Here is a 14,702-nt window from a genome sequence, read left to right on the forward strand (position 1 = left end):
CTACCTTGACACTATAGTCATATATTTCCATCCAATTACGCACGACAGTTGATTGTCCTATGTGTTGAGCTCTAATTTCGAGCTTGTGCATAGATATAACACCGTCGATGCAGACATTGGTAGGCTCTTTTAACCGGAACATCAACTAACATTATCACAGGGTTATCCAAGATGAGAGCTAAGTGGAGAAAGAAGAGAGTTAGACGTCTCAAGCGCAAGAGAAGAAAGATGCGGGCGCGCTCGTAAGTTATACCGATGTCGTCGTCTTCGATATCATGCAATTCTAACAAGACCTTTAGCAAATAAATGCCCAACGTCACAGCGGCCATGACGACATCTCCGCCTTGAAGCCTCACGCCCGGCTTTGACAGCATTCTGCAAGTCGATTGCAATGCTCTGCCTACGAACAGGATCTTTCCTTCATCCCTGTACCGACAACTCCGAACATTACGAACGGCTACAAACTGTCATTAAAACTAGACGAGAGATATTCGAGAAGATGTTCACGAGAAACGAACTTTCTGTACAATAAATCAGGTCACTGGGAATACCGGCATTATGAGAAACCAGCAAATGAAAACAAATCAAAGTTACTCTAAACAAAAATCTTGCCTGCTTGAAATGTGAATGTTGTGATATTTTGTTTGTCCGGTGAAGTGGCGGGAGTTTTCTTGGAAATCAAGCTATGTGTGCGTCGCTTCTCCAAATCAAATGGAGATATTGCGGGGTCACGTCTTTGGATTACTAGCTGATGCTGACGACAGTTGGAGTCAAGCCGTCAGCATTACACGAAAGTAGCTTCCAAGAACCGGCTTCTGAACTAGCAAGTTACAATCAAGGCAATTTACGATCCATTACCGAGCTATGACGATGCCTTGATCGTGGTCTAGTCTAAATAGCATTGATTAAAACCTTCGCCGAAGGGAGTGCAAAGCCGCAAAGTGAGGTTGACAGGTGCCCCACCAGTGACCCCTTGCCATGCTAAAGAGTTGATAACGGGTAATCCTCGGGTATACCCGATAAGCATTTTGCAAGCCATTTTTTTTTTTTTCAAGAAAAGTTTTGGGCTTCACAGCCGCGCGATGCGGTCGTGACGACAGCACCACAACCAAACGTTTGCTGTTGGTTAGAAAGTCCTTTTTGGTTGGAGCGGATTTTCTTTACGTCCTGGGCTACCTCACAATAAACGGCCCATTCCAACTTCTCAACAAACCGCCACGATGCCGAGTACCACGGAGAAGAAACGCAAGAGATCGGACAACGCCTCGACGGCCGGCCAGAAGGTCCATGCTGGCCAGAAGGCGGGCAAGCCCGTGAGACTACAGAGAGCCGTTGAGTCTGCGCCGATCTGGACACCCGGAATTGGTAGGCCTATGTTTTTATTTGTTGGTCCTAGTCGAGCTGGACGGGCAAAGGGCTAACATATAAATCTTGCGACAGACACCTCGGTCAGCTTCGATGTTCCCACCAACGTCCCCTTCCACCTTTACAGCAAAAATAGCAGCTCGAAGCGGAAAGACGGCAAGTCAGAGATGATGCTGCATGCCAACGCCCACCCCATTATGGACTACACTGCCAAGGAGGACCGGTCATCAATGGTGAACTGCGGCGTCAACCACTTTGTTGGTGTGTTCGATCCGGCTACAAACACTGTGCGGTTTGTCGAGGCCAAGAAGATGCTTCTGCGCGGTGTCGTCAAGGCTAGACTACCGACTCGCAGCGAAGAACCCGCTGAGAAGATGGTATGTATTTGTTATATCTTGGCTGTGGGATGGACAATACTAACAATTTGACAGAGAGCAATGGCCCAGCGCATCGAGCTGAACAAGACTTTCGGTACTCGCAAGGCTAAAAAGGCGATTGACGACGTCATTCTTAACGCCCTGCCCACGGCCTCGGCAAACGACCAAACAAAGCTCAGCTCCGCCGAGCTGGCAACTCTCGACGCCGTCAAGAAGAATGCCTCGACCATGCTTTCGCGCGAGGACCTCGACGAGGCCGCCCGGTCCAGCAAGCCCATCCCGCGGCCCAACCTGGCTGCTACAGAAATACAGGACGTGTACCAGCCAGATGCCATCATCGGACGCGAGGTGCTGCACTCGATTCCCGTCAAGGACTGGATAGACAGCGTGGCCAACAACGAGAACGTGCAACTGCGATCGCGCTTTGTGGCAGGCCGCCTGGTGCGCACTGCCAACTCGACTGACGCGGTGCAGCGCATGCGCCTGCTGCGCTTCTTGTACTATCTCATCATGTACGTGTCCATGAGCAAAAAGGGCCGCGACGGCCGCAAGACGCCGCCGCGCGCCGTGTTCACAGAGAAGATTGGCGCGCCCGAGATTGTCACGTCGTACCTCTTCAAGACGTTCACTGTCAATGGACTCATGGATAACTTCCACCACCAGCTAGCCCTGGCCCATGCGGCCGTCTGGGCCTGCGTGCTGGAAAACTTTGAGATGGACACGACGGATCTGCGCTTCGATCTCAACCTCGACCCCGCCGTCATGACACAGATCTTCCGCGAGGTCGGCGCCCGCCCCAAGCAATACAAGAACCCCCAGACCAAGGCGCAGTCGACAATGGCCAAGCTAGCGCTGCCTCTTGTTTTCCCCAAGCTGAGTAGAGGAGCTAGTAGAAAGTAAGAAGTAGAGCAAAAAAAGACATCTCGGCCATTCTTATTAACAGGGAAATCTGGAGAGCATTGGGCTAGTTGGCGAATGGGTAGTTAGACGAGGAGAGTCGCCGAATGGGACCGAGTGGCGTTGGAAAGAAACAGCGACGGGTAGAGTCATCAGCAAGCAGAATTCACCATGATGGACGGACCGGCGTACAGATACCTTATAACTTTATTTACATTGCATACATCACTTATCAGTACCACAGGCTTTGATATATTTCTTGCTTTACAAACTCTGCAGGTACATATATACGATAGGATCCCAACACCTAGAATAGACGGACATGGCGCTACAGCAAAATTCTACTGCAGCAAGCCAAACAGCATAAACGTCCGCTTCCAGTAATCGCCAGCAGACTTGGCAAGCCTCTGTCTGGATGTATCCTCCAAGCCTGTGTGCTCCGCAAAAGTCTTCTCCAGATTCTTGAGTAAGCTTTCATCTTCCGAGGCGGCGAACGCACCGGTGAGATACAGCACGTCGTATAGCCACTGTATCAGAACATCCTTCCTGTCAAGGGCTGTCTTTTTCTCGGTGTCTTCGACTGCGGTATTCTCCTCGGGCTTTTGGGTCATTTCCTCGCTAGCGTTGACGTCGGGTTCAGATTGTGAATCGGGCCGAGGCTTAGGCTCGGACTCGGAATCGGAATTGCTATTTTCTGCCGGATCTGATTTGTTCTCGGTTGTTTTCTCAGCTTCCGGTGGTATTGTTTCTTCTGACTTGTCGGAGTCCTCGTCGTCCTTGTTGTCTTTGTTTTCCTCGTCATCTTTCTCCAACTCCTTCAACGCCTCAAACCAATTCTCCTCTAGTAGGCCTGCCATGTGCTTTCGAAGCAACGTGACAGCAGTCGGGCTCCAGATGTCCGAGTACCTGTCAGCCATAGAAGCAGAAAGATTTCTCAAGAACTTGAAAGTGCCGGGCGAGGGCTGCGTCGGGAGAGCTGGCTCGCCCTCCCACAGGCCACGACAAGAGACAGTCTTCCGGGAGAGAGCGGACAGAACGAATTCGTCCAGCGGCGAGGTACATGCGTCTTTGACGACAGCCTGCTGCAGCTCTGGCACCATTGCCAGGCAAAATGACTTTACTGAAGGGATATCTGGTAGTGCCGAGCGGAGGCTGCGGATTATGCGGAGGAAATATGCCGCAATACCGCCACTGTTCAGACTGGCTCTTTTGTCTGTCCACAGCTGGGCTAACTTCTTCTCCAGCACAGAAAACTCTGTCTGTAGCGAGTCTGTCAGTCTATCTCCAAGGGCTCGCGGGTCGTCTTTACTGAGAAGCTGCTGGCGAGCTTCAATGGTTTCTTCGGCTTCGATTTCTTCAAAGTCGTTGTCCCAGCGCTGCCGGCGGAGCACGTCAACAACTTCTTGCACGTCATTGATGACCGAGTACCAGGCCTGGTAGCGACTGACAGCGCGCGAGACAGCGTGGTTGTGGCCATTCATACCGGCGATAACCTCGGTAATAAAGGGCACCGCTCCTTGACTCATACCCATGTCGAACCCATCAACATCCCATATATCAATGACTTCATCAGTCTCACCCTCCACCCATGAATCCAGTGTGGAGTTAACCTCAGAGCTGATGAGATGGATTTTGGCTATTTTGGCGTCCATGACTCTCTGAAGATGCGTGTTGATTACATTCCGAAGCTTATTCAACATATCATCAGGGTCAATGCCTTTGACACGACTACCCTCTCGTACCCAATGCTGTAGGACTTGGGTACGGAGGTCGGTAATGGCTCTAAACTCAATAATATGGGCTAGCGCCTTTTCCACACCATCAAGAAGAGCCTGACTGCCGGCTTCTGCCCAGCTAAAAAGCATGGACCGGGCCTTGTCGCTGTCCAAATCATCGTGGCGAATATAGGGTGTAAAGAATTGAACATCATCGCCACACCACCTCTCGTACGTGTCAAGACGCAAAACCTGGACATTGCGCAGGCTTGCATCAGCAAGCAAGCGCTGCCTTTTGACTGCTTGCAACTCCTGGGATAGTTTCGACGGAACCGCGGCCTGCACATCCAAGAGCGTCGATGTGTAAAGCTTCATGGCATTCATAACATTGGCTGATGTAAGCTCCCGTTTGTCTTCGTCCAACTCAAAGGCAAGGGCAATCGCAGCACCACGAACGTGGAGGAAGTGCTGCAGCGCATCGCACGCGCCTGAATTCGTCAAGAGACTGTAGGCAGCCAAGGCTTTCAGTATGGTATCACGCTGGCCCTCGTCACAGACTTCCTCGAGCGCCTTCGCTATGCCGCGGCCAATCTTGTTGCGGGGTCTCTGGAGGCTCTTCTCAGCAACGCTCATGACTCTACGCGCATATGAACTGGTAGGTATGCTGCCCTTGAAACTGCCAATAAGCACTCTGCTGAGAACCAGGACCTTGGTGGCTAGCACGAGTCTCTCACCACGGCCAAGACCCTGCAGATTGAACGCCTCGCTGCCCCTCAGCACACCAGAAAAGGCCAACTTCGTAGCTTCCCACATCTTGGCGCGGGCTGTCTCGCTAGCCTCGATGCTAGAGTCGCCCGACGACATGAGCTGGTCGTAGCGAGATAGCCCAGTTGTCTTTTTCTTCAGGGCTGCAGAACTGGTGCAAGTGCCCATGCGATTGAGAATCTGTTGCACGGCATTGGTGTCCTGCTGCATCTGCACAATGGTGTCGGCGGTTCCCAGAAGCTCGCGGTACGAACTGCCGACTTTATTGCGCAGCCTCGTCGACTTTTCCTCTACCTGGTCGTGGAGTGACTTGTGGATGGCGCGGATCTGCGGCAAGGTGAAGGTCGCGGCGAAGACGTCGGCCGCAGAGGCCAGATTTGACGTGTCTGGGGCGGCTGCCATTCTCGATTACATGAAGAAAGAAGCTATGCCGTTGAAATGGAAGATTTTTGTTGAGAGGGGTCTGGGTAGAAGAGAAGATAAAAACAAAGCTGCTTTCAAAGAATTAAACACCAGCGCATTTAAGCTTGGAGACTTAATGTGAAGCTGCACGACTCGAGGTGAAGCTCAAGGCAAACGAACCTCTGAGCTTGCATGTGCCAGCTGGATTCCCATGACCCACTTTAAGTATGCAATTCAACAAGGAGAGTAACCCTAGCCCTGAGATATTAGGGCTCATTATTATTCTCACTAGCACATGCCAAAAGTCTGGGGGCGTCTTGTAAATAAAGTTGACTTCACTTCACTTTGTGGCACCGAAGACACTGCTGAGTCTCTGTGCATATGTACATATGTAGTTAGCTACACAAACAAGCAGCAATAATCGGTTCGCCCATGACCAAAACCAGGCCGTAACGTGGAAATTATACAGCTTTTACACATACAAAAGAAATGAATATAATGATAATAAAATGGCGAATGCCAAAGTCTGCAAGTACTTGTATATGAACGCCCACGAAATACCGCATCCCAAACATTTTTGCCCGTAGCCAAAACAACCTCACCCGCACGATCGGTATCTGCGCCTCCATTAGTTCTGGAACTTGGTGCTCTTGATGAGACCAGCCTTGATACCAGTCTTGATACCCTGGTATCCGCTCTCTCCAGGGCCGGCATACGTTGGCTTCATGCTCTTCAACTTCTTCATCTTCTCCGCATACTTCAACCGCTTCTTGACACGTGGGTTTCTGTTCTCCTTCTTGCGCTTGGGCGCCAGACCCTTGTTCTTCTCGATGGTGTACGTAATCTTGCGCTTGCCGTCCTCGCCGACATCCTGGACCTCGACGACGCGATCTGCCTTGCCGGCCGCCGCGTACGCCGCGAAGCGATCCGCCTTGTCGTCGCGCTTCTTCTTGCTCGACGCCGCCACCATGTCGTAGTACTCGTCGTCCTCGTTGACCGCCTTGCGCGTCGCCACGTCCTCGGCGTCCGGGTCCGCGCCGTCCAGGTCCGCGCCAAACTTGCTGTCCTTGCGACCGCGTCGCTCGGCCTCGGCGTTCAGGCGCGCCTGTCGATCGCGCAGACGCTCGCGGTAGGGAATGTCCATGTCGCCACCGGCATCACGACCGGCACCGGCGCGGCGAGACGACTTTTGCACAATCTGCGAAGTGTAGAAGCGCAGAGACTTCTTGCGCTTGGCCTTTTCAAGAGCGTCCTTTTCGTCGAGGGCCTCTTCCTCGCCAAAGTCGGAGTCGCCCTCATCCGCCTCATCGTCGGATGATTCCACCGCCGCCTTCTTCTTGTTGATCTTGAGCGGCATGTTGTACAGGTCCGCCAAGTCGTCTTCGATATCCTGGCTGACCATGACGCCGGACGAGCTCTTCTTCTTCTTGGGAACCTTGGGCTTCTGCGGCGTCTTGCCTGGGGTGTAGAACACGTCGTTGCTGCTGTCGTAGCCGGAGCCGCTCTCGTCGTCGCTATTGACTGGCGTGACTTCCTGCGCGAGCGCCTTGGTCGTTTTGATGTCGCGCACGCGCGTCCACATGTCGCGGCACTTGAACAGCGCCGTCATGACATCATGCTCGCGCAGCTCGGCGGGGTCGAGTGTCTTGTAGGTATCGGTCGAGTCGCGCGCCGGCGAGGCCAGGATGGCAAAGTAACTAGCGAGCGCAGAGAGATACGACGCGAGGACAATGTAGCGCACCATCTCGAGCGACTTGTTGTCCTTGCCATCGGTGGCACTGCGAAGCGTCTCTAGCGTCGGCTTTAGCTCTTCAAATTCGGTCGCGAGGTACTCGAACTCTGGGTAGCGTGTGCTCAGTAGACGCATGCTCTCCTCGGGGGAGATATCGTCAGGAATCTCGGTGTCGCCCAGGACTTCAGTAACAACGTCTTCACCGGCCTCTTTGTCCTCAGCAGTTTTCCACTCGTTCTCGTCGAACATGAAATCCTCGTCGGCCATTTTTGCCAGCTTCTTCTGCTGAATGCGCTTCGCCTCGGCTTCTTCTTCCAAGGCATCGGCCTCAGTCTCAATAGCGTCGGCGTTGTAGTACTCCTTCTTCGAGGAGCCCCACCACCGCTCGTCGCCCTCCTCTTCATCGTCTTCGCCGCCCTTCTTCTTGGACTTTTTAGGTGCCGTATCCTCGTCATCATCGTCGTCGTCGTCGTCATCGTTCTCGTCGTAGTTGAATACCTCGGCGTCGGAGTCTTCCAAAAACGCCTCGGCCTCCTCACGCATCTTTTGGCGCTTGGAGCTCCGGTCGTCGAGTAGGATCTTGTCCTGGTTCATAAAGTGCTCGTCCTGGGAATCGGCGACATCTTCGTATGAGTTGATGGGGCCCAGACGGGCGTCGGCAGTGTCGACTTCGCGGGGGCCGGTGGGCCCAGAGGGACGGCTAGCCTTCCGTTTTCTGCCCATGGTTGGTGTTCTAGGTGTGGTGTTGGGAGGTTGAGACTGAGGTCTGTGAATACGGAGACCAAAGAGACAACAAAAATACAACTTAGAAACGCAGTGCGCAAAGTTTGCAGGCGGCTTTGTCCGGAATTGTTGGTTTGCGTATGATGCTTAGGCCGACAAAGCACGACAACCTGAACACTATTTTGCATCCCATTATTTTCTGAAATTTTTCGAACTTATCTCTTATCAGCGAATCCACATAGTTGCAATCTAGTCAAAAACAGTCCACCACGGAGCGCGCCAGTTTGGGATCCCTGACGCAAAGTATCCTGCGACAGGGGTTTGTGCTGGTGATAGGAGACGCAACGAACAGCCAGCTCTCACGACAAAACGCTGGCCACACTCAGGCTGAACGAGCATCTAGCTTGAATTTTATTTACCGTCAGAAAACACCATGGAACCTCTATCACCGTATTGGATGGCCATTCCCCCCATTGTGTCCATATTCTGTGCCTACATCATGGGGATATTTAGCAAGAACAAATTCCCTGTTGACGGGAAGGTATGTCCTCCATGTCCCACCGCCTCTCCTCATGCTTCACATGAACTTCGTTCTGATCATCTATAGACTGTTCTCATCACCGGCGGATCCGAGGGCATGGGCCTCTCTGCCGCAAAGCAGCTTGCCGCGAAGGGCGCCAATGTCGTGATTGTCGCCCGCCGCAAGGACAAGCTCGAAGAAGCCCTTGTCCAAATCAAGGTACGCCCTCCGTGAAACCTCTCACACCACGAACCCATTTCTAACGCCCCCCCCCCTCTCTCTAAAGGCCGCCGCCCGGAACCCCGATCGCCAACGCTTCCACTACGTCACCGCCGACGTCGCCGTACCCGACTACTCCAAAGCCGTGCTAGCCAACGTGCGCGCATGGAACAACAACGCCTCGCCCGACATCGTATGGTGCATTGCGGGAGTCGCGACGCCCGGCCTGTGGATCGAGCAGGACCTCGCTGATACCAAGCGCCAGATGGACATCAACTTCTACGGCCAGGCGGAGATGGCGCACTCGATTCTGCGCGAGTGGACGTCTTCCCAGGACCCGGCCGACTGCGATCCGACCCGCGACGCACGCCACGTCGTGCTGACCGCCAGCGTCGTCGCTTTTTGCTCGATTGTCGGCTACGGCGCCTACGCGCCGTCCAAGTTTGCCGTGCGCGGACTGGCTGACGCGCTCGCCCAGGAACTGCTGCTCTACCCCCAGAATATCAAACTACACGTCGTCTACCCTGGCACTATTCTGAGCCCTGGTCTCGAGCGTGAGAACTCCGTAAAGCCTGAGGTCACACATCTTCTCGAGGCGTCAGACCCCAAACAGACCCCGGATCAGGTGGCTTCTGCGTCGATTCAGGGCCTAGAGCGCGGCGATTTCTTCGTGACGGTGGCTTTTCTGGGGTCGCTCATGAGATGGGGCATGCTAGGTGGCTCGCTGCGCAACAGCTGGGTCGTTGATACTATCATGGCTATGTTGGTACCTATCATTTGGATATTTGTGCAAGCTGATTTGACCGGCACAATCAAGAAGTACGCGAAAAAGCATGGACCTCCCTCAAATTGGGAGTCCAAGACTGGCCCCAAAAACTAGATGCCTCCACGTATAAATAATACACAAACTCTTCACGTATGAACCACAAACGAGGTCTTTCGTTAACTTGTATATCATCACGTCAATGAACAAAAGGCTCGGAAATTCATATTGAAGAAGAAGAAAGAAGAGAGTCAATTTGAAACACGCCTGTATAACGCTCTCCCACTGAAACAGGAGCACCCCCAAAATTGTGCAGAAAGAAAACCAAAATACTAGCATGAATTCCCTGGTTAACGCGACAGAAACATAATAAGACAAACGTACAAGTGTTGCGAGCGTTGCGCACACGAAAACAAGTTCGAAGTGAAGAAGATACAGCAAAAGTAGACAAAGAAATGGGATACCATAACAAAGACCAAAAACGTAACCAACGCCGACGAATATAAACAAAGAAGAAATGTAGAGCTTTGAAAGAATCTGGGATAAAAAAGACCAAGATTCAGAGGCATTAGATGCCATCTGTCTTGTCCTGTGAACTGCTCAAACCAAAAGCAAGAAAAAAAGAAAACAGACGGAGATGAGAAAAGTCATGTAGACAAAAATGCCGGCTAAGCGGAGAGAAACTCCCAAGGCCTGTAATGCCAGTCACAATATCTTGCAATGACCAGGCTCAGCTATCATCCCGTGCAGGAATAAAGCACCGAATGCGGCAGTACAAGATGTTGTAGCAACAGAACGCGAGGCCTTGGAAACCAAAGCCAATGAAAATATACCATCTAGGCGGCAGAATGAGTAGAGAGTTGCATGCTAAAAATACGAGGAAAAGAATAAAGACAGAAGAAGGCAGAGATAGATGAGAAGTATCATAAGATCGTCAAATCACCAGCCTGAAAGTGCTCAGGCTATTTGACCGAGGGAAGCAAGAAAGTGATAGTGTGAGGAGAGAGCAGTGGGATTACAATAGTCGCTCTACCCAGTCAAAAGGACCAGGCAATGTCGTTTGCGGATAAATTCAAAAACCAAATGGCGGGTTTCATGGACAGGTGGTGCCGTTAGTCCGTTAGTTAGAATTTACCGAAGCAGGAGTGTTGGAGCCACTATGGCGATGGGATCCTCTGTGAAGCTTTTCGTTTTCCGTCATTGCCTGCATCTTATGCTGTGTCGCAGCGAGGCGGCCACGGATGGCAGAAATCACTGAAAATCAGAGTTAGTCATACGGTATTTACAGTATACTTCCATTTGTTACTTACTCTTCATCAAGTGGAGCTGGTCTTCCTCTTCCTGATGATCAAGTTCTCCATATCCTGTCTCGCCATTTGTCGATCGGTTGTCATCAGTTCGGTCGAGAAGAGCCTCCATCATGCGAAGGGCTGTTGAATAGTAGGTTTCGCACACGGATAGGTTGCGCTTGCACATTTCATCGCCAGCTGCATGCTTGCACATCTCAAGCGCGCGGTCGTAGATTAGCTTGTCAGCAGTAGTTCTGGAGGAGATGTAAACATTCAGATTTCCAGAATCAATGTTTAGAGAACTATTTTGGGTATGATGCGAAGGGTGGGCGGGATGATTCTCGGGCAGGCGCTCTTGAGCCTGAATCAGACGCAGACGGACGAGTTCAACCTTTTCAAGGGTATCGTTGAAACGGTTTCGTAACCACTGAACAGTTCCGTTGATTCGGTCTGTTGTTCGAGGACAACCATCCTCAACTCTGGAGTGACTAGCCCACCATTGACTAGCGGAATCTATCGCGGTGGCCAAAATCTCAAGGGCTTTGACGTAGAGTAAAAGTGCTTCTTCGGAAAGAACGACAACTGCATCATCAGTTAGGTCACTCAATTCATCGGCAGACTTATTAATAGACCTAACATCGGACGAAGTACGCTCGGGAATCAGTTGCTGGAACTTGATTTCCGCAAAGCTCCAGATGCAATCGCTCCTGTTGGCAAAATCCTCAATCATCTGAGCAACACGGGACTCGTTGAACTGAGGCTCTCCGTTGTTGCGGCCATCTGTGAGAAGGCTAGGTACAGTCGGAGGAGGACAGCCTGCCGAGTACGGGTTGTACATAGGGGGCGACTGGCCACGGGCAATACGACTTGGTGAGAACTTGACACCAAAGAACCGCATAGTAGCACCCTGGATAGCACGACTAATTGAACTAGGACTTCGGCTAGCAGGAGGAGTCAGGTCAATTGGACCTTGGTTGTTGCCCTGACCAGATCGACCAGGAATGTTAACCGCAGTAGAACTCTGGTGCCTCCTAACAAGCTGGTTGTTATCGTGACCCCGTGGACTTGCAGCCATTTCGTCAGCCATGGCATTAACCTCTACTTGCTTCTTTTCCACAACGACATAGTCGCGCTCAAAGGCCATTTCCGGAGTGGCTCGGTGGCTCGTCGATTTCGACTTCTGCTCTTTGTTTGACGAGCGGCGAGAAAGCCTATCTGTAGGCGCGACAATGCCAGGGGAAATCGCGTCCTCAATAGCATGTGCTACTTCAGTGGGAGCAGGCCCACGTGTTCGAGAAGAATTAAAGCCTAGATTCTGCGAATGGTCTTGTATGCCAAGCCCAGTTGTCGCAGCACGAGTGATACCCCGAGACGATGTCCGTTGTTCAATAGGGGCATTGAGGGCTGAGGAAGATGGAGAGCGGGCAGATGTAACTGGTGTGCGGGTAAACCCATCTTCATCCATGGTGGGAGTCCGCTTTGAGGTCCGGTGGGAGCCCTCGGCAGCAGCCAAGTTAACACCATCTGTAGTATTACTACGTCTGGGGGTATGAGCCTGGGTAGAGGACTGGAATGCTGATTTAACACTTCTTGAAGACCCCGGTCTGCTTGATGAGTGACTGTTGTCATTAAGCTTAGAAGACCCAGGTCTTTTAGGAAGCGTAGTAATAGTGCCGGGGCAATCATCGGGCGCCATATCTGTAAGCGGAGAAACCATAGCATCGTGATTGAACGTGGTTTCAAAGCTCATTCGTTCGACGGGCTTTTTCTTAAGCAAGCCCAGAATAAACTTTTGCAGGTCTTTGGGGTAGTCAGTACCGCCTGGGTAGTTGGTCGCGGGCTTGGGAAACTCAATGGCAGTTGTATCTATGCGTCTAAGAAGCTCAATGTGATTCTTGGCTCTGAATGGGGGCTTGCCGGTAAGCATCTCAAAAATGACGGCTCCAAGTGACCATAGATCTGTCTTAGCATCGTAGCGTTCGTAGCGAAGTATTTCGGGGCCCATGTAAAGAGGCGACCCACACAGAGTCTCAGCCAGAGACGTTGATGGAAGATGACGCGCAAAGCCAAAGTCGGCTAGCTTAACCAACGGCAGCCATTTCCAAGAGTTGACGTTGACGCCGACGGCCTTGGCCAGACGTTCAAGAACAATCAGTCGGTCAGAAGTCATGTTGGAAAGATCCTCCAGATCAAGGAGAATGTTCTGGGGCTTGATATCGCGGTGAATGAGATTGCGGTGATGTAAGAAGCGGATAGCATCAACAAGCTGACGGCTGAAAAGCCGTACAAGAACAGGGTTGAGAGCTTTTTGATAACTGGGATGGCGGCGGTCCATCTCCTGGAATCCAGAGAATGTCGAGAGCTTTCCAGCATGCTTGATGATTCGAGACATGTCCCCAAGTTTGCAATATTCCATGACCAGATTCACATGGCCTTCGGTGTCAAAAGACTCATATAGTCGGATAATGCCTGGGTGGCGGGTATTCTTCATAATTTGGATTTCCGTTTGAAGGTTTGCGGTAAGCTTTTCGTTTAAGCGCTTCTTCTTTACCATCTTGACGGCAAATGTACTGCCATTATCCTACGGCGTCAAGTTAGATAGAAAGCTAGAGATGTTTGGGTAGAGGGAGAAAGAGGTATGCTTAGTATATTGGAGGTTATCTTACAATATGGCGCGCCTTCATAACTCGGGCAAAGCTTCCTTTGCCGATTTCAACAAGCATTTGGTAAGAGCCATGGCGGAAAGGAGGAATTCTCTGCTCTAACTCGGAAGTTCTGGAGGATGACTCCATTTTGAAGCAAGTTAATGCTGGGACCAAGTCCCAGAGAAGAAAATGAGAGTGGGTTCGCTGTGTCAGTGGTTGTCGCTGATGTGGGAGTAGACGAGATCCGATAAAAGGTAATCCAAGCTCTCAAGTTTAATATATTCGAAAGACGTCGGCAGCTGTGGGTAAACACATGTACACTGTTGGGGTGGGCAAAAAAAGGCAGAAAAGCGGAAGATTCTAGGTGCAAAAAGGTGGTGCAGAATATGTAGAGGATAAGGCTGAACGGAACTGCGCCTTTGGCAAAAGTCGACCCGAAATATCAAAAAAGACGAAAAGGCAGGAGTGCGGTGTTGTGCGATAAGCGACAGGCTGACGGCGATGGGGCGAGTATGGAGGGACGTCTTGTTTTGATGTGCGAAGTGAGGTGAGGTTGTCAGTTGAGGGCTTGGTGGGTGGTTAGGCAAATGTCCCGCGCTCAAGATAACAAGATAAGAGAGATCAAAAGGAACAAGAGCAAAAGCGTGCTGGAGACTCGAAGAAGGAAGGTCTCGTGATTCAAATGGTTGATTGATCGATCTATGGGGGGGATCAGAAAGCAAAGGTTGGGACACAAACAATATGCAAATATGAAGGGAAGAAGAAGAAGGAAGAGAAAGAGAAAGCGAGAAAATAAAGCAGTAACTATGCAGAGGAAAAGAAAGAAAAAGAAGAAACAGGTCGATGACTCCAAGGGCTAGTTAGTCGTAATAAATTAACAAGGAAAATCAGACAATATACGGCCAAGCCAGCACGCAAGCCAGTGCATACAAAAGCAAATGCAGCACGAAATTAATCCTGACGTAGTTTGACGAGGGGCCAAGGCTAGCGTCTAGTTGCGGCAGGGCAGCCTCTAAGTGTGGCAAGAGACAGGACAAAACAACCGAATTAGGGCAAGGGAAGAAAGAGGCCGCAGTGAGATTGGGCGTGGTGATGACCAAGCAGGCAATAAGTAGCGGAAAGCAGTGGAAAAGAAAAAGAAGAATTCGCACAAGACAGAAGGCAGGAGAAGAGCTGAGATGGGGAGGAGGAAACGCGAGGCATAAGTACTTGGAGTGGTGGAATATGAGAGAAAAAAACAGGCGAAAAAAGAAGGAGGAGAGAAAGGAAACAAACGCGGGCCAAGGTCAA

The 14,702-nt window shown here is 51.3% G+C and overlaps 5 protein-coding genes across 5 annotated transcripts; 2 read left to right on the forward strand and 3 right to left on the reverse strand.

Annotated features, from left to right (window-relative positions):
• Positions 1 to 1,220: 1,220 nt before the first annotated feature.
• BROUX77_000593 (uncharacterized protein) lies at positions 1,221 to 2,642 on the forward strand (the record flags this gene model as incomplete). The annotated part of the gene is made up of 3 exons (XM_073750853.1): positions 1,221 to 1,365; positions 1,441 to 1,742; positions 1,797 to 2,642. The coding sequence occupies 3 exons, from the start codon at positions 1,221 to 1,223 to the stop codon at positions 2,640 to 2,642; spliced, it is 1,293 nt and encodes a 430-aa protein (XP_073608830.1).
• Positions 2,643 to 2,980: 338 nt separating this feature from the next.
• BROUX77_000594 (uncharacterized protein) lies at positions 2,981 to 5,521 on the reverse strand (the record flags this gene model as incomplete). The annotated part of the gene is made up of 1 exon (XM_073750864.1): positions 2,981 to 5,521. The coding sequence occupies one exon, from the start codon at positions 5,519 to 5,521 to the stop codon at positions 2,981 to 2,983; it is 2,541 nt and encodes an 846-aa protein (XP_073608831.1).
• A 628-nt stretch (positions 5,522 to 6,149) lies between these two features.
• Positions 6,150 to 7,976, reverse strand: BROUX77_000595 (uncharacterized protein; the record flags this gene model as incomplete). The annotated part of the gene is made up of 1 exon (XM_073750875.1): positions 6,150 to 7,976. One exon carries the CDS (start codon positions 7,974 to 7,976, stop codon positions 6,150 to 6,152), a length of 1,827 nt encoding a protein of 608 aa, XP_073608832.1.
• A 433-nt stretch (positions 7,977 to 8,409) lies between these two features.
• Positions 8,410 to 9,595, forward strand: BROUX77_000596 (uncharacterized protein; the record flags this gene model as incomplete). Its single annotated transcript, XM_073750886.1, has 3 exons — positions 8,410 to 8,517; positions 8,584 to 8,715; positions 8,783 to 9,595. 3 exons carry the CDS (start codon positions 8,410 to 8,412, stop codon positions 9,593 to 9,595), a joined length of 1,053 nt encoding a protein of 350 aa, XP_073608833.1.
• Positions 9,596 to 10,598: 1,003 nt separating this feature from the next.
• On the reverse strand, positions 10,599 to 13,559 carry BROUX77_000597 (uncharacterized protein; the record flags this gene model as incomplete). The annotated part of the gene is made up of 3 exons (XM_073750897.1): positions 10,599 to 10,732; positions 10,789 to 13,348; positions 13,434 to 13,559. The coding sequence occupies 3 exons, from the start codon at positions 13,557 to 13,559 to the stop codon at positions 10,599 to 10,601; spliced, it is 2,820 nt and encodes a 939-aa protein (XP_073608834.1).
• Positions 13,560 to 14,702: the final 1,143 nt, after the last annotated feature.

The sequence above is a fragment of the Berkeleyomyces rouxiae genome (genome assembly GCF_048999995.1).
Source record: "Berkeleyomyces rouxiae strain 22BRR77 chromosome Unknown BrBRR77_ptg000001l, whole genome shotgun sequence".
NCBI lineage: Eukaryota > Fungi > Ascomycota > Sordariomycetes > Microascales > Ceratocystidaceae > Berkeleyomyces > Berkeleyomyces rouxiae.